This window comes from Pristiophorus japonicus, chromosome 15 (assembly GCF_044704955.1).
Source record: "Pristiophorus japonicus isolate sPriJap1 chromosome 15, sPriJap1.hap1, whole genome shotgun sequence".
NCBI classification, from domain to species: Eukaryota; Metazoa; Chordata; class Chondrichthyes; family Pristiophoridae; genus Pristiophorus; species Pristiophorus japonicus.
The window spans coordinates 9,365,445-9,393,404 of NC_091991.1; the positions used below are offsets into that span (position 1 = coordinate 9,365,445).

The window sequence follows — 27,960 nt, forward strand, 5'->3', positions numbered from 1 at the left end:
TTGCCTCTCCCGGGCGGTAATGCTCCACGCACCGCCGAAACCGGCACCGAATGTCCCGGCAGAGTGCTGGAAGCTGGCTGCCCGCCCGTAAGTGCTCACCACCGCCATTGCCGCCCCATCCGGGGCGCTAACAGAGGAGACAGAAGCCCAAAAATCCAATCTATCGAATTTACATTTACATACAGGGCTCATGGGATTGGGGGCTAATGTTCTAGCATGGATTGAATATTGGTTAATGGACAGAAAACAGAGAGTAGGAATAAACAGGTCATTTTCAGGTTGGTAGGCTAACAGGTTGGTAACTAGTGGGCTGCCACAAGGATCGGTGCATTGGCCCCAGATATTCACAATCTATATCAATAATTTGGATGAGGGCACCAAATGTAATACTGTATATCCAAGTTTGCTGAAGATACAAAGCTATCAGACTGCAAGTTGTGAGGGGGATGCAAAGAGGCTTCAAGGGGATATAAGTGAGTGGGCAAGAACATGGCAAAATGGAATATAATGTGGAGAAATGTGAAGTTACCCACTTTAGTAGGAAAAATAGAAAAGCAGAGTATTTTTTTAAATGGTGAGAGATTGGGAAATGTTGGTGTTCAGAGGGACCTGGGTGTCCTTGTACACCAGTCACTGAAAGTTAACATGCAGATACAGCAAGCAGTTAAGAAAGCAAATGGTATGTTGACCTTTATTACGAGGATTTGAGTATAAGAGTAAAGACGTCTTTTCACAATTATTTGGGTCCTGGTGAGACCACACCTGGAGCATTGTGCACAGTTTTGGTCTCCTTACCTAAGGAAGGTTACACTTGCCATTGAGGGAGTGCAACAAAGGTTCACCAGACTGATTCCTGGGATGGGGGGGATTGTCCTATGAGGAGAGATTGAGTAGACTAGGCCTATATTCTTCAGAGTTTAGAATGAGGAGAGGTGATCTCATTGAAACATACAAAATTCTTACAGGGCTTGAAATGGGTAGATGCAGGGAGGATGTTTCCCTTGGCTGGGGAGTCTAGAACCAGGGGTCACAGTCTCAGAATAAGGGTTCGGCCATTTAGGACTGAGATGAGGAGAAACTTCTTTACTCAGAGGGTGGTGAATCTTTGAAATTCTTTACCCCAGAGGGCTGTGATGCTCAGTCGTTGAATATATTCAAGACAGAGATCGCTAGCTTTTTGGATATTAACGGAATCAAGGGATATGGGGATAGTGCAGGAAAGTGGAGTTGAGGTAGAAGATCAGCCATGATCTTATTGAATGGCGGAGCAGGCTCGAGGGGCCGAATGGCCGACTCCTGCTCCTAATTCTTATGTTCTTATTTCTACAGCATCTTTCGCAACCTCAGTATTACACAGGATTACATGGGATATACGGCACAGAAACAGGCCATTCAGCCCAACCAGTCCATGCCGGCGTTTAGGTACCTCTCGAGCCTCCTCCCGTCTTTCCATCTAAATCTATCAACATAACCCTCTATTCCCTTCTCCCTCATATGCTTGTCTAGCCTCCCCTTAAATGCATCGATACTATTCACTTCAACCACTCCCTGTGGTAGTGAGTTCCACATTCTCACCACTCTTTGGGTAAAAAAGTTTCTTCTGAATTCCCGATTGGATTTCTTGGTGACTATCTTATATTGATGGCCTCTAGTTATGCTCTTCCCCACAAGTGGAAACATTCTCTCTGTATTCACTCTACCAAAACCTTTCAAATTTTTAAGGACCTCTATTAGGACACCTCCTCAGTTTTCTTTTTTCAAGAGAAAAGAGACCCAGCCTGTTCATCCTTTCCTGATATGTATCCCCTCGCATTTCTGGTATCATCCTTGTAAATCTTCTCTGCACCCTCTCCAGTGCCTCTACATCCTTTTAATAATATGGCGACCAGAACTGTACACAGTGCTCCAAGTGTGGTCTAACCAAGGTTCGATACAGGTTTAGCATAACTTCCCTACGTTTCAATTGTACACCTCTAGAAATAAACCCTAGTGCTTGGTTTGCTGTTTTATGGTCTTGCTAACCTATGTCGCATCTTTTAGCGATTTGTGTATTTGTACTCCGAGATCCATTTGTTCGTCTTCCCCAACTCTCACCCTCCAAGTAATAAGAGACCTCTCTATTCTTCCTATCAAAATGTAATACCTCACGTTTATCTCTGCCAATTATATGTCCAATTATATGTCCATTCTGCAAGTTTATTAATGTCCTCCTGTAATTTGTTGCAGTCCTCCTCAGAATTGATTATCCCCCAATTTGGTGTCATCCGCATATTTAGAAACTGTGTTTTTGATTCCAAAGTCGAAATCGTTAATGTAAATTGTGAACAACAGTGGTCCCAGCACTGATCCTGGTATGTCTCAAAATGCCTTGCAACCAATGAAGTACTTTTGGAGTGTAGTCACGGTTGGAGTGTAGTAATGTAGGAAACGCGGCAGCCAATTTGCGCACAGCAAGCTCCTACAAACAGCAATGTGATAATGGCCAGATAATCTGTTTTTTTTTTGGTGTTGGTTGAGGGATAAGGATTGGCCAGGACACCGGGAATAACTCCCCTGCTCTTCTTCGAAATAGTGTCATGGGATCTTTTACGTCCACCTGAGAGAGCTGACGGGGCCTCGGTTTGACATCTCATCTGAAAGACAGGACCTTGCGGCTGCTCACCCCATTCGAGATGAGCAGCTGCAAGGTCACAGGTACATATCTGTGATGTGCAACTGCCCTTTGACCCTGTAGTATAAGGTCAGGGCTGGCAGCCAATGGGCAGCTGGGAATCGCCATTGCTCCGCCCCCCCCACACAGGCCGGGCTCACTTTTGAGCAAAAGCTCCATCCAAGTGTGTAAGGCGAGCGTGATGTCAGGCTGAAGATTCCCCAACCCTCTTGGATGGACGGACAGATCGCCCGAACCGCGGCTGCCAGACTCAGTCTGAGGGCGACTTTTAATAGAAGTAATCGTTGGGACATTCCATTTCCCTCCAAGGGTCAGAAACTCCTCCCCAACCCTTCCTCCCACGCCCCACCCCTCCTCCCCTGTCCTGCCACCACCCCCCCCCCCCCCGTTTAGTAATTGAGAGGGTATAACGCCATGGTACCTGTGTCCTTTATCTTGTCCCGTGTGAGTTCGTACACAGTGCCACTGATTTCCTGGCGCAGGCTGAGGAGGATCTCCTCGACGCTGGGGACGTTCTTGCAATCCAGGTCGATGTAGAACTCATACTCGCCTTTATTGGTGCGGGAAGGTCTGGATTCAATGTGAGTGAGATTCACGCCTTTCTCCTGCCACAGATGAGAACATAAACATGTGCATTAATTCAGGAGAGCCCTCTTTTAACTTGTTGAAGTGAAGAGCTTGCATTTATATAGCGCCTTTCACGATCTGACGACATTCCGAAGCTCTTTGCAGCCAATGAAGTACTTTATGAAGTGCCGTCACTGTTGCAATGTGGGAGGCGCGGCAGCCAATTTGCGCACAGCAAGCTCCCACAGACAGCGATGTGATAATGACCCAGGTCATCTGTTTTTAGTGATGTTGATTGAGGGGTAAATATTGGCCCAAGGACGCCGGGGATAACTCCCCTGCTCTTCTTTGAAATAGTGCCGTGGGATCTTTGACGTCCACCTGAGAGGGCAGACGGGACCTCGGTTTAACGTCTCATCCGAAACAGACACCGGGGTTGTCAGCCGAGATTACTTCCTGAAATACTGGGTACAGTAGCATCGTGGTTTTTGTTATGTCTCTAATAAAGCAATGTGACTGAGTACGGTAGACGTGAGTAAGTGTGACCTTAGTCTCTTTATTCTAACTCTAGAGTGCTGGTACAGCATGGGAGGCCTGCTTTTATACAGTGCTCCCAAGGGATGCTGGGATCCTTGAGACTCCAACAGATGCGCCCTCTGGTGGTGGTAGAATGCTGGTTACATAGTGTTGCATACACAACAGCTTTGCTACTGGATCAATAGTCCAGAGCACGCAAGTTCAAATCCAATCACGGCATTTTGAGAGTTTGAATTCGGTTGGACAAAAATATATATCTGGAAATAAGAAGGAAACCTGCGGTCCTTACCCGGTCTGGGCCTATATGTGACTCCAGTCCCACACCAATGTGGTTGACTTTTAACTGCTCCCTGAAGCGGCCCAGCAAACTACACAGTTGTCTCAAACCGCCAGAAAGGAAGACAGGATCAGCACCTTCACCACACCGAGGTTTAACCAGAGAGAAGCTACTCTACTGCAGGGAGTGGTGAAGCTGTGGCATTCACTCCGAGGGTTAGTAGTTGAGGCAGGAACTGTGTCGGCATTCATGATTAGATTGGACAGGATCTCACCTGAATGCCCAATCCTCCCTCGGTCCAGGTACGTGGGCAGCATCCAAACTTTGGCTTGTTTTAAAATACAAAATTGATTATAAAACTACTGAAGGAATGGATGCTGCACCTGGAAGATAGTTTATAAAAAGTAGTTAAATATCCCGGCAATATTTTTTAAAGAGGTTTGAGGGGCGGGATTGCGTTTGGGGGGCCGGTAACTGGGACGAGGAGGGACTTCCTGCGACTGGCACAACGTCGGGCGCTACGCAGCCTTTCGGGGGCGGGCCTGGGGCGCTAAACACGTCGATGTTACCGCGGCCTCTCCGCGTAGTGTTGGCGGGAGGTAAAGGCCCCTCCCCTTGCGTTAAAGGGGAGGGCGCGCTGCGAGCTCTGCGGTGGTGGGGGGGGCGGTGATGGACCTCCGCTCGGCCCACTGGGGGAGCGGGGAGCCATGGCTGCACCATCGCGGCACGGCTCCCCGCAGAATCAATATCGGAAGGCCGGACCGGTAAGTCGGCCGGGAGAAAACGATGGCGCCGGGCACCTCCCCTTTAATTCTCGCCCCCCGCAAGCGGAGTGGGGCCTGGCTCGCGATCTGTGAGGCGTGGCGCTGACATCGCCCCGTGGCGGCCTCACGGGGCGCTGCGCACGTCGATGACACCATCGCCAGAGGCGCAGCGACTCGGGGCTGTTACTGGCAGGAGCGAGCACCACCGGTTTAGCGCCTCCACTAACTCCCGCCGGTTCCGCGGGAGCCGGGAGCGCCCCCCCCCCTCCCCCCCCCTCCCCCCAGAGGAGAAATCGTTTGCAGTAACAGGAGCCGCAAACGATGCGAATTTCTCCCCCCGCACTGTGGAGAGAAGGGCAGGTGCCACCACAGGGCAGTGTAGGTTCAGTGCACGCTCCCTCCCCTCACCTCCCCGTTGGGTGAGTCAGGGTGAACGGTGTCGGTATTCCCGATGCACAGGGGCAGTGAGAGGGCACGCAGGTCCCCTTGCACCTGGGCCCACTGCCAGGTGAACTGCTCGCCCTGGTGACCCAGAGCCTCACCCATCATCAACGCACAACTGTGACTTGTCTGGGCAACTGCTCCTCACCAGTTACTCTCTGTTACTTTGAAGGAGGTAAAAAGAAAAGGTAGGAAGGATGTTGTTGTGTATGCAATAACTGTTAGACGGAGTATTTGAGTACTGTTTAACGCCAAGAGGTATAACCTTGGCTCTGCTTTATTGAGGCCCAAAGTGACTAATATACAAAATGGCTGGCCTTTTATACTTGGGATGCTGACACGTGGGTGCAGCCCAATGGCCTCCAACAGTGACGCCATCTAGTGGCTAGTGATCCCAAAAGTACATACATGACAGATGTTGTCAGGCATCCTGGAGAGTTAGGGCTAATCATCGAACTTCATTGTATCTTGGAACAACAGGCTTTCTAAAAAAAAAAGGAGGATGACTTCAAAGTGCCACGAGACGAAAGCATGGCTTGGCTTCTGCTCCAAATGTCTGAGTATTAGCTACAAGAAATGCTTGTGCAAGGAAATAAGTCACAGGAACCACATCTAGTGTAATAAACATAGGTAGAGCGATCCATTAATTATAGTATGGAAAGGCTGGGGTTGTTTTCTTTGGAACAGAAGAGGCTGAGGGGAGAATTAATTGAGGTGTATAAAATTATGAGGGGCCCTGATAGAGTGGATAGGAAGGACCTGTTTCCCTTAGCAGAGACGTCAATAACCAGGGGGCATGGATTTAAAGTAATTGGTAGAAGGTTTAGAGGGGATTTGAAGAGAAATGTTTTCATCCAGAGGGTGGTGGGGGTCTGGAACTCACTGCCTGAAAGGGCGGTAGAGGCAGAGACCGTCACCACATTAAAAAAGTACTTGGATGTGCACTTAAAGAGTCGTGACCTACAGGTATACGGACCTAGTGCTAGAGAGTGGCATTAGGCTGGATAACTGTTTGCCGACCGGTGCGGATACGATGGGACGAATGGCCTCTTTCCGTGCTGTAAATTTCTATGATTCTATGAAACATAACGGTTAATAAAGCCGACTCTTTCAAAGGATTCGATAACAGTTAAGTCAGAAAGTCTTGTTTGAGAGAAGTATCTTTCAACTAAACAATTACGACTGCTTCAGTAAGTAGACTGTTTTCAAAGGATTCAGGAGCAGATACGTCATTAAGTGTTATCTGTGATATGTACATTTGATCATTGGCATGATTAAGAAGTTTGCGGATGATACAAAAATTGGCCGTGTGGTTGATAGTGAGGAAGAAGGCTGTAAACTGCAGGAAGGTATCGATGGACTGGTCAGGTGGGCAGAACAGTGGCAAATGGAATTCAATCTGGAGAAGTGTGAGGTAATGCATTTGGGGATGGCTAACAAGGCAAGGGAATACACAGCAAATGGTAGGAGACTGAGAAGTGTAGAGGAATAGAGGCACCTTGGAGTGCATGTCCACAGATCTCTGAAGGTAGCAGGCCAGGTAGATAAGGCGGTTATGAAGGCATACGGGATACTTTCCTTTATTAGCCGAGGCATAGAATATAAGAGCAGGGAGGTTATGGTTGAATTTTACATAACACTAGTTAGGCCACAGTTGGAGTACTGTGTGCAGTTCTGGTCACCACATTACAGGAAAGATGTGATTGCACTAGAGAGGGTACAGAGGAGATTTATGAGGATGTTGTCAGGACTAGAGAATTTTAGCTATGAGGAAAGATTGGATCGGCTGGGGTTGTTTTCTTTGGAACAGAGGAGGCTGAGAGGAGACCTGATTGAGGTGTATAAAATTATGAGGTGCCTAGATAAAGTGGATAGGAAGGACCTATTTCCCTTAGCAGAGAGGTCAACAACCAGGGGGCATAGATTTCAAGTAATTGGTAGAAGGAATAGAGGGGATTTGAGGAGAACTTTTTTTACCCAGAGGGTGGTGGGGGTCTGGAACTCACTGCCTGAAAGGGTGGTAGGAGCAGAAACCCTCACCACATTTAAAAAGTACTTGGATGTGCACTTGAAGTGCCGTAACCTACAGGGCTACGGACCGAGAGCTGGAAAATGGGATTAGGCTGGGTAGCTCTTGGTCGGCCGACATGGACATTTCTTCTGTGCTGAAAATTTCTATGACACTATGATTCTATGATGTAGGCAAAGAATGGTGTGCAAAGGAGTATGGTTTTCAACTGTTCTTTGGAGGGCTTAAGAGACAGAACCAGCGACTGAAAACCACTCTCTGTGTACGGCATGAATCGATCAGCTCTACTGGATATCAATAAAGTCTGTTCCATGTACTCCAGCTGGCTTGTTCTTACTCGAAACATGTCATTGTGAACCAGGGAAGTGTCATGTATCTTACATTATTATATATAACTGTATCCTAACATGCTATACATGACTGTAATAAGATATGACCTGTAACCACCAGCATACCTTACCACCAGGGGTGCACTTGCAAGAGACAGGTATATAAGGACAGGTCTCAGGCAAGTGCAGCATTCCAGAGCGGTGAAATAAAGGTGCAGGTCCAGAGTGACCTTGACTTCACTACATGCCTCGTGTGAATCTGTACTGAGGGGACAGGACTTTACAGTGGCGACGAGGATGAGATTACAGAATCCACAGAATGGCGAACAACGGATCAGATGAAAAGTACAATGCGGAAGACAATTGGGAGGGCTTTATAGAAAGGCTCCAGCAAAGCTTTGTAACTAAAGAATGGTTAGGCGACGATAAGGCAGACAAGAGAAGAGCCCATCTCTTGATCAGCTGTGGCTCGAAAACATATGCTTTAATGAAGCATCTGTTGGCACCCGAGAAACCAGCAAGCAAGTCGTTTGAAGAATTGAGCACACTGGCAAGAGACCACCTGAAGCCAGCGAGCAGCCTACACATGGCCAGACACAGGTTCTACAACCACAGACGCTGTGTGGGCCAGAGCATACCCGACTTCGTGGCGGAACTTCGGAGGTTGGCTAGTTTATGTGAGTTCTCCGATGAACTGAGGAGAGAAATGCTGAGAGACTTTTTCATTGAAGGAATAGGCCATGCAGGCATATTCCGAAAGCTCATAAAGACCAAGAACCTGACCTTAGAGGCAGCAGCACTGGTTGCACAGACATTCTTGGTAGGGGAAGAAGAAACGAGGTTGATTTACAATGCAGGTACGACAACTAACGAAATATCGGAACAAGAAGTTCACAGCACTAAACAAGCTGCTGCCCCCACACACAGACAAAACCGGGAGAACAGGCTCTCGACAGTAGGCAGAAGCCATCAAGGGCCACAGGAATGGCCGTTCACACTTCATCAACCCACAATGCGAGCAATCAACTACAAACTGAGAGAAGCTCAAGAGAGATCAGCCAGACGCAGCTCATTCTTTGGGAACACTTTGAACAATGGAACAGGTCTGTGCTGGAGGTGTGGGGGTGGGCACTCGTCAAGGGGATGTCGATTTCAGCAGGCTGTTTGCAGAAATTGTGAATATACAGGGCATTTGGCCCGCATGTGCAAAAAAACGGCAGCTCGGCTGGTATACGAATCGGATGGGTTGGAAAGCGGATCAGAAGATGGTGGGGACAGTACCCGGGAAACCGATGTACAGCGGGTCAACACGATCAATGGCCGCTGCTCCTACAACAGGACGCCTCCTATAATGATGAGGGTCCTACTCAACGGGATATCTGTCAACATGGAGCTGGATACGGGAGTGAGTCAATCTCTCATGGGCGCTCAACAATTTGAACAACTGTGGCCGCATAAAAGAGACAGACCAAAACTCACAAGGGTCGACACCAAACTAAGGACCTATACCAAAGAAATCGTACCAGTCCTCGGCAGCGCCATGCTCTCTGTCACACACAAAGGGACAGTGAACCGACTTCCCCTGTGGATTGTCCCCGGAGATCCCCCAGCACTGCTGGGGAGAAGCTGGCTGGCAAAACTAAACTGGAAATGGGATGATGTCCATGCCATGTCATTAGAGGAACGGACCTTTTGCTCAACAGTTATAAAGCGATTTGAACATCTCTTTCAGCCAGGTGTGGGCACTTTCAAAGGGGCCAAAGTCAAAATCTACATCACACAGGATGCTAGACCAGTCCATCACAAGGCCAGAGCTGTACCCTATGTGATGAGGGAAAAGATTGAACGCGAACTAGACAGGCTTCTGCGGGAAGGCATTATATCACCTGTGGAATTTAGTGACTGGGCAAGTCCCATCGTCCCAGTCATGAAGCCTGATGGATCCGTACGAATCTGTGGGGACTACATATCTACCATAAACAGAGTCTCTCTACAGGACCAGTACCCTCTGCCCAGAGCGGAGGACTTATTTGCCACATTGGCTGGAGGTAAACTTTTCTCAAAATTAGACCTCACATCTGCGTATATGATGCAAGAATTGACCGAGGAATCCAAGCTACTCACCACCATCAATACACATCGAGGTATTTTCATGTACAATAGATGCCCATTCGGCATCAGGTTGGCAGCTGCCATATTCCAGCACAACATGGAGAGTCTGCTCAAGTCCATCCCGGGGATGGTTGTATTTCAGGACGACATACTTATCACGGGCAGGGACACCGACTCCCATCTCCGTAATTTGGGGGAAGTACTAAAGCGGTTGGATCGGGTAGGCCTACGAGTCAAGAAATCCAAGTGCCTATTTCTCGCACCCGAAGTTGAATTTTTGGGCAGAAGGATTGCCGCTGATGGAATCCGCCCAACAGAGTCCAAAACAGAAGCAATTCGCCTGGCACCCAGGCCCCGGAATGTCCCAGAACTGCGCGCCTTTCTTGGGCTACTCAATTACTTTGGGAACTATATGCAGAACTTAAGCACGCTGCTGGAGCCTCTCCATGTGCTACTCAGGAAGGGGTGCGATTGGTTTTGGGGGGATGCCCAGGAACGCACCTTCAATAAGGCACGCAACCTTCTGTGTTCCAACAGTGTTTTGACTTTCTTTGACCCAGGTAAAAAGCTAGTTCTCACATGCGATGCGTCAGCGTATGGGGTCGGGTGCGTTTTGCAACATGTCAATAGTGCGGGCAAATTACAACCCATAGCTTATGCCTCCAGGTTACTTTCGCGGGCGGAGCGCGGGTACGGAATGGTAGAGAAGGAGGCGCTCGCGTGCGTGTACGGTGTCAAAAAGATGCACCAATACCTTTTCGGGGCCAAGTTTGGGTTAGAAACCGACCACAAGCCCCTCATGTCCCTCCTATCCGAGAGCAAGGCAATAAACGCCAATGCCTCGGCACGAATTCAATGGTGGGCACTCACGCTGGCGTCCTACGACTATACCATAAGGCACAGACCAGGCACAGACAACTGTGCCGACGCGTTCAGCAGGCTACCCCTGGCAACCACGGAAGGGTCTGATGAACAGGACTGTGAGATAGTCATGGCAATCAATGCCTTTGAGTCCACAGGTTCGCCCATGACAGCTCGCCAAGTCAGAGCCTGGACGGCCAGCGACCCCACGTTATCCTTAGTCAAAAGATGTGTCCTAACCGGTGACTGGGCAGAGGCTCGCGATGCCTGCCCCGAGGAATTAAAACCCTTTCACAGGCGCATGCATGAGCTATCACTACAAGCAGACTGCCTGATGTGGGGCAGCTGAGTAGTCATGCCTCTGCGAGGCAGAGAGGCATTTGTCCGGGAGCTCCACCGCGAGCACCCGGGGATCATTCTCATGAAGGCCATAGCCAGATTCCACGTCTGGTGGCCTGATATTGACGCGGACTTGGAGCTCTGCATCCGAAAGTGCACCATTTGTGCCAACTCAGCAATGCCCCAGGGAGGCTCCACTGAGCCCCTGGCCCTGGCCTACCAAACCGTGGTCGCGGGCGCACGTAGACTATGCGGGCCCATTCATGGGCAAAATGTTCCTCGTAGTTGTAGATGCATTTTCAAAATGGATCGAATGCACCATTTTAAACTCGAGCACAACCTCCACCAGTGTGGAGAGCCTCGCAACCATGTTTGCAACGCACGGAATCCCTGACATATTGGTCAGTGACAATGGTCCGTGCTTCACCAGCGCAGAATTCCAAGACTTTATAATTGACCATGGCATAAATCACGTCAAGACGGCACCGTTCAAGTTGGCCTCCAACGACCAGGCGGAGAGAGCAGTGCAAATCATTAAACAAGGCATTCTTAAAATCCAAGGTCCCACGCTGCAGGGTCGCCTGTCGTGACTGCTGCTGGCATACAGATCTCGTCCGCACTCACTGACTGGGATCCCCCCCGCGCAACTGTTGATGAAAAGGACTTTAAAAACAAGGCTCTCACTAATCCTCCCAGACATGCACGAAATCGTTGAGGCAAAGCGCCGTAAGCTGACTGAGTACCATGACAGAAATTCGAGGAGGAGATGGAATGAGATAGGGGACAACGTGTTTGTACTAAACTATGGCAGGGGTCCCAAATGGCTTGCAGGGACAGTAACGGGCAAGGAAGGAAACGGGCTACTGGTTGTACAAATGGACAATGGCAAAACCTGCCGGAGGCATGTAGACCAAGTCAAAAGCAGATTTACCAACAACACTGCGGAACCAGAGGCAGACTACAATGTGGAACTCGCACCATATCTGGTGGACAGACAGAGGGAACAACCTGAGGAAAGGGCAATCCCAACAGACAGCCCAGGCGAGATACCAGCAACCACACCCAAAGAAAAACAGACACCAAGGCAAACAACTGAACCACAACTCAGATGCTCCACGCGAGAGCGTAGACCACCTGAGAGACTGAACCTATAAAGACAATAAGACCTTGGGGGAGGTCATGTATCTTACATTATTATATATAACTGTATCCTAACATGCTATACATGACTGTAATAAGATATGACCTGTAACCACCAGCATACCTTACCACCAGGGGTGCACTTGCAAGAGACAGGTATATAAGGACAGGTCTCAGGCAAGTGCAGCATTCCAGAGCTGTGAAATAAAGGTGCAGGTCCAGAGTGACCTTGACTTCACGACATGCCTCGTGTGAATCTGTACTGAGGGGACAGGACTTTACAGGAAGGAAGGAGCTTACTTCAGAACATAAGAACATAAGAAATAGGAGCAGGAGTCGACCACCTGGCCCCTCGAGCCTGCTCCGTCATTTAATAAGATCATGGCTGATCTGATCTTGGCCTCAACTCCACTTCCCTGCCCGCTCCCTATAACCCTTGACTCCCTTATCATTCAAAAATCTGTCCATCCCCATCTTAAATATATTCAAAGACCCAGCCTCCACAGCTCTCAGGGGCAGAGAATTCCACAGATTGACTAACAGGCGTCAGTCAGGCAAAACCACTTAATTCCGGACATGTGCCTCTGGTGCATGATGGGGTCTGTGTTGGGGCCACTAACTGGCAGCAAATTTGGCCAAAAGTATTTGTCAACAGCCACTTGCAGTCATACAGCATCATTAACATAGTCAAATGGCGCTTCACATTAATCAGACACAGTTTGACACCGAGACACACAAAGAAATGATAGGAGAAGTGGCCAAAAGCTTGGTCAAAGAGGTAGGTTTTAAGGAGCTTCATAAAGGAGGAGAAAGCAACAGAGAGGCGGAGAGGTTTAGGGGGGGAATTCCAGAGCTTGGGGCCTCGGCAACAGAAGGCACGGCCACCGACGGTGAACCGACAGAAATCAGCGATGCGCAAGAGACCAAAATAGAAGGAGCGCAGAGATCTCGGAGCGGTTGTGGGGTTGGACGAGGTCACAGAGATAGGGAGGGGTGAGGCCATGGAGGGATTTGAGAACAAGAATGAAAATTATAAAATTGAGGCGTTGCCTGACCGGAGCCAATGTAGGTCAGTGAGCAGAGGGGTGAGGTGATGAGTGAACGGCACCCGGTGCGAGTTAGGCCGAACTGATGTTGTCAGAGAGTGGAAAGCAGAAGAGCTACCTTCCAATTTTCTCTCTCTGCAGAGGAGTGTTTGGTTTATTGCTCTTGAATGCTGCAATCAAGATAGCAAGGACATGGACAAGGTCACGCATTGCAGTACTCGACCACGGTAAGTTGGTGTGACAAACAAGTCATTTTTCTTTTCGGCTTTTCTAAAAGAGTAAAGTAGCCTGCTCGGCTGTGCTGACAAGTGGAATTTTCCACTGGTAACATATTATTTAACTGGGTGGCCTTATTGCTTATCGACCTAACTGTGTCCCATTCAGTAGTGAGGACACACAGGTCATTGTGACTTGTACTGCAGCAAACAAGTAGGGTGTGTCTGCCATGGCTCAGTGGGCAGTACTCTCTCGACTCTGAGTCAGAGGTTGTGGGTTCAAGTCCCATTCCACAGACTTGAGTACAAAAATCTAGGCTGAACACTCCCAGTGCTGAGGGAGCGCTGCACTGTCGGAGAGGCAGTGCTGAGGGAGTGCTGCACTTTCAGAGGGGCATACTGAGGGAGCGCCGCACTGTCGGAGGGGCAGTGCTGAGGGAGCGCTGCACTATTGGAGGGGCAGTGCTGAGGGAGCGCTGCACTGTCAGAGGGGCAGTGCTGAGGAAGTGCCGCACTGTCAGAGGGGCAGTACTGAGGGAGCGCTGCACTGTCGGACGGGCAGTACTGAGGGAGCGCTGCACTGTCGGACGGGCAGTACTGAGGGAGCGCTGCACTGTCGGAGGGGCAGTACTGAGGGAGCGCTGCACTGTCGGTGGGGCAGTACTGAGGGAGCGCTGCACTGTCGGAGGGGCAGTACTGAGGGAGCGCTGCACTGTCGGAGGGGCAGTACTGAGGGAGCGCTGCACTGTCGGTGGGGCAGTACTGAGGGAGCGCTGCACTGTCAGAGGGGCAGTGCTGAGGGAGCGCTGCACTGTCGGAGAGGCAGTGCTGAGGGAGTGCTGCACTTTCAGAGGGGCATACTGAGGGAGCGCCGCACTGTCGGAGGGGCAGTGCTGAGGGAGCGCTGCACTATTGGAGGGGCAGTGCTGAGGGAGCGCTGCACTGTCAGAGGGGCAGTGCTGAGGAAGTGCCGCACTGTCAGAGGGGCAGTACTGAGGGAGCGCTGCACTGTCGGACGGGCAGTACTGAGGGAGCGCTGCACTGTCGGACGGGCAGTACTGAGGGAGCGCTGCACTGTCGGAGGGGCAGTACTGAGGGAGCGCTGCACTGTCGGTGGGGCAGTACTGAGGGAGCGCTGCACTGTCGGAGGGGCAGTACTGAGGGAGCGCTGCACTGTCGGAGGGGCAGTACTGAGGGAGCGCTGCACTGTCGGTGGGGCAGTACTGAGGGAGCGCTGCACTGTCGGAGGGGCAGTACTGAGGGAGCGCTGCACTGTCGGTGGGGCAGTACTGAGGGAGCGTTGCACTGTCGGAGGGGCAGTACTGAGGGAGTGCTGCACTGTCGGAGGGGCAGTACTGAGGGAGCGCTGCACTGTCGGAGGGGCAGTACTGAGGGAGCGCTGCACTGTCGGAGGGGCAGTACTGAGGGAGCGCTGCACTGTCGGTGGGGCAGTACTGAGGGAGCGCTGCACTGTCAGAGCGGCAGTACTGAGGGAGCGCTGCACTGTCGGAGGGGCAGTACTGAGGGAGCGCAGCACTGTCGGTGGGGCAGTACTGAGGGAGCGCTGCACTGTCAGAGCGGCAGTACTGAGGGAGCGCTGCACTGTCGGAGCGGCAGTACTGAGGGAGCGTTGCACTGTCGGCAGGGCAGTACTGAGGGAGTACTGCACTGTCGGAGGTGCCATCTTTCAGATGAGACGTTAAACAGAGGCCCCGTCTGCTCTCTCAAGTGGAAGTAAAAGATCCCAAGACTCTATTTCGAAGAAGAGCAGGAGAGTTATCCCCGGTGTCCTGGGGCCAATGTTTATCCCTCAACTAACATCACTAAAGGAAACAGATTATCTGATCATTATCGCATTGCTGTTTGTGGAAGCTTGCTGTGTGCAAATTGACTGCTGTGTTTCCTACATTACAACAGTGACTACACTTCAGAAGTAAGTCAATGGCTGTGAAACGCTTTGGGACGTCCTAAGGTCATGAAAGGTGCTGTAGAAATTGCTTACAAGCTGCTGATTATGAGTGCCTGCTTTGTGCTGATGACAAAGACCCACTGGGTCTACACCCACTGGGGCCCAATGTAAAACTTGGCACTCTGGCTCTCTGGAACCACTTGAACTCTGGGTTGACTCCAGTTTGCTCTGCTCAAATGCTGTGCCTCTGACAGATGCTATCATGGGTAGAATGAGATTCTCCCCTCGAGATCACAATTTTGAAGCGGAGCCAGATTAACTCAGCCACTGCTTCCATTTTTTGGCCAGCAGCTGTTGGCCAGATTCTCCCATTCCCATTTCTTCTTAGGCAGTCCCTCGTATCGAGGATGACTTGCTTCCACGCCAAAAAGGGATAAGTTCACAAGTGTTTTAATGAAGGACCTGATATTCCAGATCCCGAACTACATGTTGAAGGGTGGAAGATGCCTGTGCGTGGATTTTTTTAACGTGTGGTGACCGTTGCACACCAGCCACCACACGGGCTTGACAGAGCTAGGTCTTGGTCCAGTGGCAAGGGTTATCCAGAACGACTGGAGACCAGCTCTGCTGCACGGACTTAGTGCGCGCACATATCGCAGTGTGGGCTGGCCCGTACTGCCCCTCAGCTCTTCTGGGCCCCGAAGTCTCACCTCTCCTGGGCTCCGACCACGTTGCTCTGCAATCTCTCGCCTTTCCTTCGTCCCCACCTCACCCCCATTCCCATTTACACCTCTTCTAGACCCATCTTCTGTTTCTTTACTTGTCCCATCCCCTATCGCCTCGCACCATCATTCCTTTTGTCATTTAATCTCTCCTGCCTCCCACCCGATCACAGGCCTTCCCTTTTGTTCTATCCTCCTCTCTCCTCCTCCCTCCCCAACCTTTCCCTGCCTCTGCACTTGCTTAAAAATAGAAAAACAGAGTATTTTTTAAATGGTGAGAAATTGAGAAATGTTGGTGCTCAGAGGGACCCTGGGTGTCCTTGTACATCAGTCACTGAAAGTTAACATACAGATACAGCAAGCAATTAAGAAAGCAAATGATATGTTGGCCTTTATTACAAAAGGGATTGGAGTATAAGCGTAAAGATGTCTGTTATATATGCAGACTATAGATATACTCTCTGTGTAGTCACTGTATAATTGCATAAGATGGAGACTTGTTACCTGATGTACTATCAATAAAGTTTACATTGTGTATATGTTATGCTAGCACCACTAGAGGGTGCAACTGGTGGAAACTGGAGTTTCCTGCCCTTGTGGCAGAAGCTGTCCACCAGAGGGCACTGCGATGGGAGACCTGAGGGTCACCTGCCCAGTTGTGCAAGGCCCAGTATAAAAGGGCAGCCACCATGCTTGTGCCTCACTCTGGAGTTACGAATAAAGGACCAAGGTTACTACAGTTTGAGTACAACACATTGCCCCGTGGAGTCATTCATAGGTACATTACAGACATAACAACTGGTGACGAGAATACAGACTTTCACACAATTATGGCTACCTTTGGCACACTAAAAGACTTCGCAGAGGGTGATGATTGGGATGCCTTCACGGAAAGGCTTGAGCTATATTTTGTTGCAAACGACCTGGCAGGGGAGACGGACGCATCAGCGGAGAAGCGCAAGGCTATACTGCTGACCAGTTGTGGGCCCGAGGTCTACCGCCTCGTCAGGGACTTGCTGGCACCCACGAAGGCCAAGGATAAGACCTACAATGAGCTGACTGAACTAATTCGCGACCAACTAAAACCAAAAGAGAGCATCCCCATGGCCAGGCACAGATTCTACACTCACCGCAGACCTGAGGGCCAGGAGATTGCAAAATATGCTGCCGACCTCAGGAGACTTGCGGCACCTTGTGATTTTGACACACACCTCAACGAAGCATTGCGAAACATCTTCGTTATAGGAATTGGCCACGAGGGCCTCCTTCACAAGCTATTATCTGCCGACACCACAGTCAACCTGCAGAAGGCCATCAGCATCAGTCAGGCGTTCATGACCTCGACCTGCAGCACCAAGCAAATTATTCATCCTGTGGACTCAAACCCGGCAAGTACTGTACACAGAATGATGCCTTTCACAGGCAAGACTGTAGAACATGGCTCTGCCCAGGGCAGAGAGCACAGACCTCAGGGTTCCAGAACTCAGAGTCCGCCGAGGGGTGCTAATCGAGTAGCACCATGCTGGCGTTGCGGAGAAAACCATAGGGCTCACCAGTGTCGGTTTGCTGAGTATATGTGCACGAAGGGCCACCTCCAGCGTATGTGTAAAAGAAATACGACTCACTGTCTAGCAGAGGAGTCGGTAGATGACTTTGAATCCAGCGGGGAGTATGATGATTTGATCAGAGAGGCAGCTCAGCCCCAAGAAGAAGTGTATGGAGTGTATACCTGCACCACCGATTGTCCTCCAGTGAAGATGGGAGTCAAGATAAACGGCGTTCCAGTCTTCATGGAAGTGGACACGAGAGTGAGCCAGTCAGTGATGAGCCAGGATGCCTTTGAGAGGCTATGGAATGAAAAACGACCCGAGCTTGGTCCAGTACAGGGAAAGCTGCGCACCTACAGCAAGGAGCTGATCCCAGTCCTCGGTAGTGCAGATGTAAGTGTAATCCATAATGGTGTGGTGCACAAGTTACCTCTGTGGATTGTTGCAGGTGATGGTCCAACGCTACTCAGAAGAAGGTGGATGGGGAAGATCCAGTGGAAATGGGAAGACCTCTTCACTCCAGCAATCGATGTCCCCCGTGCTCAGAGGCAGAGCAAAACCTCACCCTCGCTTGGGCCAGGCACCAGAGAACAGACCAGTGCAACACCTGAGGCACAGACCGTCCATCACGACTGCGTGGCAATGATCAGACCAGAACGACCTAAAAGTACCTTGCCGGCTCCAGTGGCAGGGCTCTTGGGGAGGAAGATCGAATTCAAAGGCAACTTTTATGGCAGAATCGCGGGAGAGAAGGATCAAGGCAGTCGACCTCGAGGACAGAGGCAAGATGGTGTCCCTGCTGCAGCGAGGGACAGCGTGGCTGAAAAAAAAGATGGCCGCGGCAATACCACGAGGTGCAATACTGAGGGACCAACACATGGTGACTAACAAAGGATTTGATTGGGGTAAAGCCAGCAGGGTTCTCTTAAAGGAGACCTGCAACCAACTGAACTTAAAGAGACATTGTATGCATGGCAATCAATGTAATGAACCGATTAAGATGGTGAACAAAATGTTGTTGCAAGATGTCGGGAATAGAGTGTCCCCAAAAGTAGCAAGCGAGCGAATTCGGGAGGGTAAAAGCGCTGATCCCGATGCCCTGCCACAAGTTATAGGCCAGCGACCTCAGGAGGGTGAAGGCATTGATCCTGATACAATGCCCCAGGTTTATCCCACGCTGCAGGCACTCGATGGCACTATTCGCCACAGACCTGGAAACGAAAACGGCGCCAAACAGCCGCCGTTGCCCACCACCCGGGCGGAGACGGCGCAGCCCCCAGACCCAGTCGCTACCTCGGCCATGTCCGGGAGCGAAAGGTCAGAACCAACGGGTTCCCCAAACGGGACCTGGAACAGCCAGGTTTCCAACACCGTGAGAGAGCAGGCAGAAGATTCTGCAGCCCTCAAAGGAGGACAGGGAGGCCACACACATCTGTGGCTCTGCCCACCACTAGGCAACGGCAAAGGCCCCGAATCCTGGCAAGGTGAGCGAACCAAGCCCACCCCGCTAGCAGGGGGCGCAGTGCCACTATCAAACGACTAGGACTCCGTTCAGTTGCTCTGGAACCTGCGTCCTCACATACCTGTACTGCTACCTCAGTACTGACCATGAATGCAATCTACCCAATCCTGGCGCACGACTGCAAAACGAATGTAAGTCATTGAACCAAGGTGTCACGATACAAACTGTAACTTCCTTTCTTTGTAATTGCACCGTGTCTGACCCTGTATGTTAATGTAATGGGCCTGCTGCATGATCTTGTTGTGGGGGAGGGGAGGGGGGGGAAATGGATGTATGTTGCCATGGACACACAGATGGATCACACCCAGAACCCACTGTGACCTCCACTGCATCATCGAGCCATCCAATCTGGTAACCACTACCCAACATTGTGGCAAAAGGACTTGGAGTAACAGGGAGAGAGCCAAGACAAAGCACAGCCAAGGTACAAGGGCTATTGGCACTTAAATCTGGGGAGAGCTAAGCCAGAGCACATAGTGCAAAGTTAATTGGCACAAAGGACTTGGGGGAGAGTGATGTTATATATGCAGACTATAGATATACTCTCTGTGTAGTCACTGTATAGTTGCCTAAGATGGAGACTTGTTACCTGATGTACTGTCAATAAGGTTTGCACTCTGTATATACTATGCTGGCACCACTAGAGGTTGCAACTGGTGGAGACTTGGATTTCCTGCCCTTGTGGCAGAGGCTGTCCACCAGAGGGCACTGCAGTGTCCTGCATAGGTGTAAGGGTCACCTGCATAGGTGTGCAGGGCCCAGTGTAAAAGGCTGTCCACCATGCTTGTGTCTCACTCTGGAGTTTGGAATAAAGGACCAAGGTCACTACAATTTGAGTACAACATATTGCCTCGTGGAGTCATTCTTAAGTACATTACAGACATAACAATGTCTTACTGCAATTATATAGGGCCCAGGTGAGACCACACCTGGAGTATTGTGTACAGTTTTGGTCTCCTGACCTAAGGAAGGATATACTTGTCATAGAGGGAGTGCAACGAAGGTCCACCAGACTGATTCCTGGGATGGGGGGGATTGTCCTATTAGGAGAGATTGAGCAGACTAGGCCTATATTCTCTGGAGTTTAGAAGAAGGAGAGGTGATCACGTTGAAACATGTAAAATTCTTACAGGGCTTGACAGGGTAGATGCAGGGAGGATGTCTCCCCCGGGCTGGGGAGTCTAGAACCAGGGGTTACAGTCTCAGAATAAGGGGTCGGCCATTTAGGACTGAGATAAGGAGAAACTCCTTCACTGAGAGGGTGGTGAATCTTTGGAATTCTCTGCCCCAGAGGGCTGTGGAGGCTCAGTCGTTGAGTATATTCAAAACAGAGATCGATAGATTTTGGGGTATTAAGGGAATCAAGGGAAATGGGGATCGTGCAGGCAAGTGGAGTTGAGGTAGAAGATCAGCCATGATCTCATTGAATATGGCCGACTCCTACTCCTAATTCTTTTGTTCCAATGTTTTTAAACTTGTTCCACCTCTAACTTTTTTCCAGTGCTGACGAAGAGTCATCGACCTGGAACGTTAACTCTGCTTCTCTCCCCACAGATGCTGCCTGACCTGCTGAGTATTTTCAGCATTTTCTGCCTTTATTTCAGATTTGCAGCATCTGCAGTATTTGGCTTTGTATTGACACAGAGCTGACTTTTAGGAGTTGATGCAATTGCTTGGTAAGAGGGTGGAATTCTGCACATCGACACCAGTTGTATTACGCAATGTCTGTTTATGTCGGGGACAGGAAGGAGGTGTGCAGTGGGAGGTTACGGCAGATCAGAGCCAGCCATAAAAATAAACATTTCTAAGCAAACATGCTGACCGAAAATGTTACCGTATCAATAATTGCATCATAAACTTCCCTGGACTACAAAGTAACTGGACCTGAAATGGGAGGTGAAGGGCGGAAGCGAAGCGAGAAATCCCATAGGTTGTTCGGGAAAGTTTCTCCTCAAAATGTTATTTACCAACTGTCCCTTTGTGACATTTGACACAAAATGACCCACTTGCTCATCCGATCAGCTGATGTTTTGCATCGTGCTACTTGGCACGACACAGAGCAACATTAAAAGGCATGTTTGCTCAGGTGATTTTGTTTTTCGAGAACTTTCATGCTGCCATATGCATTTTGAATAAGCAGCTCCCAGGTTGCAAGAGCACAGCTTCGATCCAGTTCCACATTGTTCAGTTGCGAAAGGACAGACTGAAGAGGCCAGGGCTCTTTTCTCTGGAAAGACAAAGGCTGAGGGGTGATCTGATAGAGGTCTCTAAAATTATGAAAGGATTTGACAGGATGGGGGAAGGCTCAGGTGGAGCATAATGCAGAGAGGTTGAGTAGGTTGGGCCTGTCTCATTGGAGTTTAGAAGAATGAGAATTGATCGTATTGAAACCTGTAAGATTATGAGGGGGCTTGACAGGGTAGATGCAGAGAGGATGTTTCCCCTCGTGGGGGAATCTGGAACTAGGGGGCATAATTTCAGAATAAAGGGTCGCCCATTTAAAACAGAAATGGGGAGGAATTTCTTCTCTCAGAGGGTCGTGAATGTTTGGAATTCTCTACCCCAGAGAGCTGTGGAGGCGGGGCCATTGAATATATTTAAGGTGGAGATAGACAGATTTATGAATGATAAGCGAGTCGAGGGTTATGGGGAGCGGGCAGGGAAGTGGAGTTGAGGCCAGGATCAGATCAGCCATGATCTTATTAAATGGCGGAGCAGGTTCGAGGGGCCAAATGGCCGACTCCTGCTCCTATTTCTTATGTTCTTATAAGCACAGGCATGATGGACCAGTTGGGCCGAATATCCTATTACTCTGCTGTAAATGTAATTCTATGTAATCTCCATTTATATAGCACCTTTCACAACCTCAGATCATCCCAAAGCCACTGGGTTCTATTTCTAGACATAGGATCATCGGAACAGGAGGAGGCCATTCAGCCCCTCGAGGCTGTTCCTCCTTTTGATGCGATCACGGCTGATCTGCGACCCAACTCCATATACCCGCCTTTGGCCCATACCCCTTAATGCCTTTGGTTAACAGAAATCTATCAATCTTAGATTTAAAATTAACAATTGATCTGGCATTAATTGCCATTTGAAGAGAAGATGTTTCCACTTGTGGAGGAGACCAGAACTAGGGGGTCATCAACATAAGGTAATCACCAATAAATCCAAGGGGAATTCAGGAGAAACTTCTTTACCCAGAGAGCGGTGAGAGTGTGGAACTCGCTGCCACAGGGAGGGGTTGAGATGAATAGTATCGATGCTTTCAAGGGGAAACTAGATAAACACATGAGGGAGAAAGGAATAGAAGGATATGTTGATGGGGTGAGATGAAGAGGGGTGGGAGGAGGCTGGTGTGGGGAATAAACACTGGCACGGATCTGGGGCCGAATGGCCTGTTCCTGTGCTGTAAATGTAATTCTACGTAATCTGCATTTATATAGCACCTTTCACAACCTCAGATCATCCCAAAGACGCTGGGTTCTATTTCTAGGCCCTCCTTCCTAAAGCGATGGGTTAATTAATTTAAGCATCAGATTGTGTATGCCATTGTACTTAGTGTGACAGGTCTTTTAACTTATATAGCACATTTCCTGTCTTCATGGAATCCCAAAGCGTTTTACAGCCATTGTGTTACTTTTGAAGTGTGGTCAGTTTATATGAAAGCAAATGTGGCGGCCAATTTCTGTACAGCAAGATCCCACAAACAGCAAACAAGATAAATCCTGTCAATCAATCTTACACAGGGTGATTGGGAAGCAGCAAACACTGGGGTTGGTTTTTAGGAATTATGGGCAGAGAATCCAGCTGAGCAAACCAGAAGAATTCCTGATAGGAATCATGTGAAGTTTGCCCCTCCCTATCTCTGCAAACACCTCCAACCCTCCAAGATCTCTGCTCTCCTCCAATTATGGCCTTTTGCGCATCCCCAATTTTAATCGCTCCACCATTGGCGACCGTGCCTTCAGTTGGGGCTCTAAGCTCTAGAATCCCCTCCCTAAACCTATCCGCCTCTCTCTCCTCCTTTAAGACGCTCCTTAAATCCTACCTCTTTGAATAAGCTTTTTATCATCTGCCCCAATATCTCCTTATGTGACTCGGTGTCAAATTTAGTTTGATAACGCTCCTGTGAAGCGCCTTGGGACATTTTACTACATTAAAGGCTCTATATAAATGCAAGGTTGTTGTTGATGGAGTTACACATACTCCCAGACGAGGTAAGGACGGCAGGTTTCCTTCGCTAAAGGACAGCAGTCAACCAATTAGGCTTTTACGCAATCCGACAGCCTCATGATCACTTTTGCTGATACCAACTTTGTATTTCCAGATTTTTATTTTTTCAACTCGATACAAATTCTCAAATTGCCGTGCTGGGCTTTGAACTCCCGGCCTCAGGATTATTAGTCCTGCAGCACAAGCACTACACGCAAGGCATGTGCCAATGTTTGCCAAAGCAGGGGATAGAGAAGGGATCAGCAAATTGACTTTGAGATGACTCAAGGCCAATGCTGACTCCCAATTGATCATGTTTCAATATAGGCACGAGTGTGTCAAGAGCTCAAGGAAGGCAAAGAAGTATTAAGAAGGAACTCTGCCCAGAGTTCACTATCTGCTGAATATAGAAGAAAGAAAGACTTGCATTTATGTAGCGCATTTCATGACCACCAGATGTCTTAAAGCACTTTACAGCCAATGAAGTACTTTTGGAGTGCAGTCACTGTTGTAATGTGGGAAATGCAGCAGCCAATTTGCGCACAGCAAGCTCCCACAAACCAGATAATCTTTTTTTTTGAATTATGTTGATTGAGGGATAAATATTGGCCAGGACACCGGGGATAACTCCCCTGCTCTTTTTCGAAATAGTGCCATGGGATCTTTGACAGCTTGAACCTCCCTTATTCAGAACTCCCTTATCCGGAACCACCCCTCGTCCAGAACCATTCCCGGCCACCGGGTGGCTCATGTGCAGAACTCCGACATGATCAAATTGAAGTCCTTCCTCGCTGCCGACTCCCGCAATCGCTGTCCTGACCCCGTGATTCACCGCCCCACCCCCTCGCCCCCCACTTTCATGATCTCTCTGCTGCACTCCCAACCCTAAGCCAGCCAGCCCCCGATATCCCCTTGCTCAGTACCTGTACCATCCAATTTAATGTGACCACCCCTCGTCCGGAAAAATCCCTTATCCGGAACAGGCCAGGTTCCGAGGGTTCCTGTGCTGAGTTAGATGACCTCAGTGAGGGTAGCAGCATGGACACTACAATTGATCTCAGTACCCTGGGATTATGAGGGTGGCAATCGTCACGTGTATGGGGTGTGGACAGACCTCTGCTGAGTTGAGATGCCTTCTATGCTCAGTCAGCCCACTGACGCTCACGCATGAATAATGGGCACCTGAAGGAACCCAACTGATGAGGCCAATGCGGTTGACGTGGTGTACATGGATTTCCAAAAGATGTGTGATAAAGTGCCACATAATAGACTTGCAACAAAGTTGAAGCCCATGGAATAAAAGAGACAGTGGCAGCATGGATATGGGATTGGTTAAGTGACAGGAAACAGAGAGTAGTGGTGAACGGTTGTTTTTCAGACTGGAGGAAGATGTACAGTGGTGTTCCTCAGGGGTCGGTACTGGGACCACTGCTTTTCTTGATATATATTAATGACTTGGACTTGGGCGTACGGGTCACAGTTTCAAAATTTGTAGATGACACAAAACTTGGAAATATAGTGAACAGTGAGGAGGATAGTGATAGACTTCAAGAGGACATAGACAGGCTGGTGGAATGGGCGGACACGTGGTAGATAAAATTTAACACAGAAAATTGAAAAATGATACATTTTGGTAGGAAGAATGAGGAGAGAAAATATAAGCTAAAGGCTACAATCCTAAAGGGGGTGCATGAACAGAAAGACCTGGGGGTATATGTGCAGAAATCGTTGAAGGTGGCAGGGCAGTTTGAGAAAGTGGTTAAAAAAGTATATGGGATACTGGACTTAGTTGAGGCCGAATCAGTATTTTATAAAAGGTCATCACCTGCAAGTTCCCTTCCAAATCATGTATCACCGTTTCCTAATCGTCGTTGGGTTAAAATGCTAATTAGCAGCACTGTGTGAGCACCTTAACTACACGGACTGCAGCGGTTCAAGAAGGCGGCTCACCACCACCTTCTCAAGGGCAATTAGAGATGGGCAATAAATGCTGGTCTTGCCAGCGACGCCCATATCCCAAGATGAATACATTCAAAAATATATATGTATATCTTAGTAGGGAGTCGCTGCCTTTGGAAGAGGACAAGAGGGGAGAATCCCTGTAAGGAAAGTAAAGAAAAACTGGGTTATCAAGGGATATGTTGTATTCATTGACCAATCCCTGTAGAGAGTTGATTATTTCTACTGGCTCCATGTAAGTTTGTGGAAGTATTTGCAGCTGTCTAAGGTTATTTAAGGTGTTTAAGGTGATTGGAGCATGGGCATGTACAGCAGGAGCGGCGAGGTCGGGGCGAAGGAGCGGAGGGTGATCGGGGCCCAGGAGAGGCGAGGGCCCAGGGGCAGCACGGGCCAGCCCACACTGCGATATGTGTGCGCACTAGGTCCGTGCAGCAGAGCTGGTCTCCAGTCGTCTTGGTTAACCCTTGCCACTGGACCAAGACCTAGCTCTGTCGAGCCCGTGTGGTGGCTGGTGTGCAACAGTCACCCCACGTTAAAGAAACCCACACACAGGCATCTTCCACCCTTCAGGATGTAGTTCGGGACCTGGAATCGGGTCCTGAATTGAAACACCTGTGAACTCATCCCTTTTTGGCGTGAAAGCAAGTCATCCTCGATACGAGGGACTGCCTATGAGTGAATAAGTAGAGAGTCACTAAAGACAGCTGATACAAGTTAGTGGACTATAGAAAAAATCCATACCCTGGATCTCCTCGCCCATAACCTTGTGGAATGGTCTTTAGTTGCTATAAATTATAGTTAGCATTTTATTTAACGGTGATAATAAAGTAACATGCTACCAGTGGAACACTAACTAAGACCACAGTTGCTGCAGCTTACTGACGTACAAAGTGAACCCTTCCCTTTATCTGATCTGTTAAGTCCACTCACACAAGTACAGAGGACTAAATTGAGTGTGACCTGCATATAGCTGCTGACCTTGGTTGAGTTGGCGTCATTCAGATCACAAATATTTGCAAAGCTTTAGCAAAGTAGTACAAATAAAGTACAAGGGGACCACGATCCCAGTGTTGTCGGGGCGGGGGGGGGCGGGGGGATGGAAATGGGGAGGTGAGTCTGAGGGAGTTCGAGGAATTCGGAGAGGAACTATATCTGCACTCTGTGGAGGACTCACGGAATCTCTGGGATTTCCTCACCTAGCAAAAAAAAGACTCAAAATGACAGCATATCGGCTTCAGCAGCACCTCCCAAACCCATGACCTCTGCCACCTAGTGTAAAGTCCTGTCCCCGCAGTACAGACTCACACGAGGCACATGCTGAAGTCAAGGTCACTCTGGACCTGCACCTTTATTACACAGTTCTCGAATGCCTCACTTGCCTGAGACCTGCCTTTATATACCTGTGTGGGACAGGTATGCAGTGTCTCCTGCAAGTGCACCCCTGGTGGTAAGGTATGCTTGTGGTTACAGGTCATATCTAGTTACAGTCATGTAAGATACAGTTGTGTAAGATACATGGTAAGATACAGTTATGTAGAGTAGTGTGAGATACATGACATCACCCTCCCCCAAGGTCTTATTGTCTTTATAGATTCAGTCTCTCAGGTGGTCTACGCTCTCGCGTGGAGAGTCTTAGTTGTGATTCAGTTATTTGCTTGGTGCTTGTTTTTCTTTCGGTGTGATTGCTGGTATCTCTCCTGGGCTGTCTGTTTCGTTCAGTATGATTGCTAGTATCTCGCCTGGGCTGTCTGTTGAGACTGCCCTTTCCTCAGGTTGTTCCCTCTGTCTGCCCACCAGGTGTGGTGTGAGTTCCACATTGTAGTCTGCCTCTGGTTCTGCAGTGTTGTTGGTGAATCTACTTTTGACTTGGTCTACATGCCTCCGGCAGGTTTGGCCATTGTCCATTTGTACAACCAGTAGCCTGTTTCCTTCCTTGCCAGTTACTGTCCCTGCAAGCCATTTGGGGCCCCTGCCATAGTTTAGCACAAACACTTTGTCCCCTATCTCATTCCACCTCCCCCTCAAATTTCGGTCATGGTACTCAGTTAGCTTCCGGCGCTTTGCCTCAACAATTTCATGCATGTAAGGGAGGATTAACGAGAGCCTAGTCTTTAAGGTCCATTTCATCAATAGTTGCGTGAGGGGAACCCCAGTCAACGAATGCGGACGAGATCTGTATGCCAGCAGCAGTCGTGACAGACGGCTCTGCAGCGTGGGACCTTGGATTTTAAGCATGCCTTGTTTAATGATCTGCACTGCTCACTCCGCCTGGCCATTGGAGGCCGGCTTGAACAGTGCCGTCTTAACGTGATTTATGCCGTGGTCAACTATAAAATCTTGAAATTCTGCGCTGGTGAAGCTCGGACCATTATCACTGACCAATATGTCAGTAATTCAGTGCATTGCAAACATGGTTCGAAGGCTGTCCACAGTGATGGAGATGGTGCTCGAGTTTAAAATGGTGCATTCGATCCACTTTGAAAATGTATCGATGACTACGAGGAACATTTTGCCCATGAATGGGCCCACATAGTCTATGTGCACCCGTGACCACGGTTTGGTGGGTCAGGGCCAGGGGCTCAGGGGGGCCTCCCTGGGGGCATTACTGAGTTGGGCACAAATGGTGCACCTTCGGACGCAGAGCTCCAAGTCCGCATCAATGCCAGGCCACCAGACGTGGGATCTGGCTATGGCCTTCATGAGAACGATCCCCGGGTGCTCGCGGTGGAGCTCCCGGATGAACGCCTCTCTGCCTCGC

General features: G+C 49.4%; 1 protein-coding gene across 2 annotated transcripts in view; it reads right to left on the minus strand.

Moving 5' to 3' along the window:
• pah (phenylalanine hydroxylase) overlaps positions 1–27,960 on the minus strand; it is an 85,803-nt gene that overhangs the window by 44,844 nt on the left and 12,999 nt on the right. For both annotated transcript variants that reach the window (XM_070901541.1, XM_070901542.1), the window contains one exon: positions 3,093–3,276. In XM_070901541.1, the coding sequence (XP_070757642.1) occupies positions 3,093–3,276 (184 nt within the window). The remainder of the gene's footprint in view (positions 1–3,092; positions 3,277–27,960) is intronic.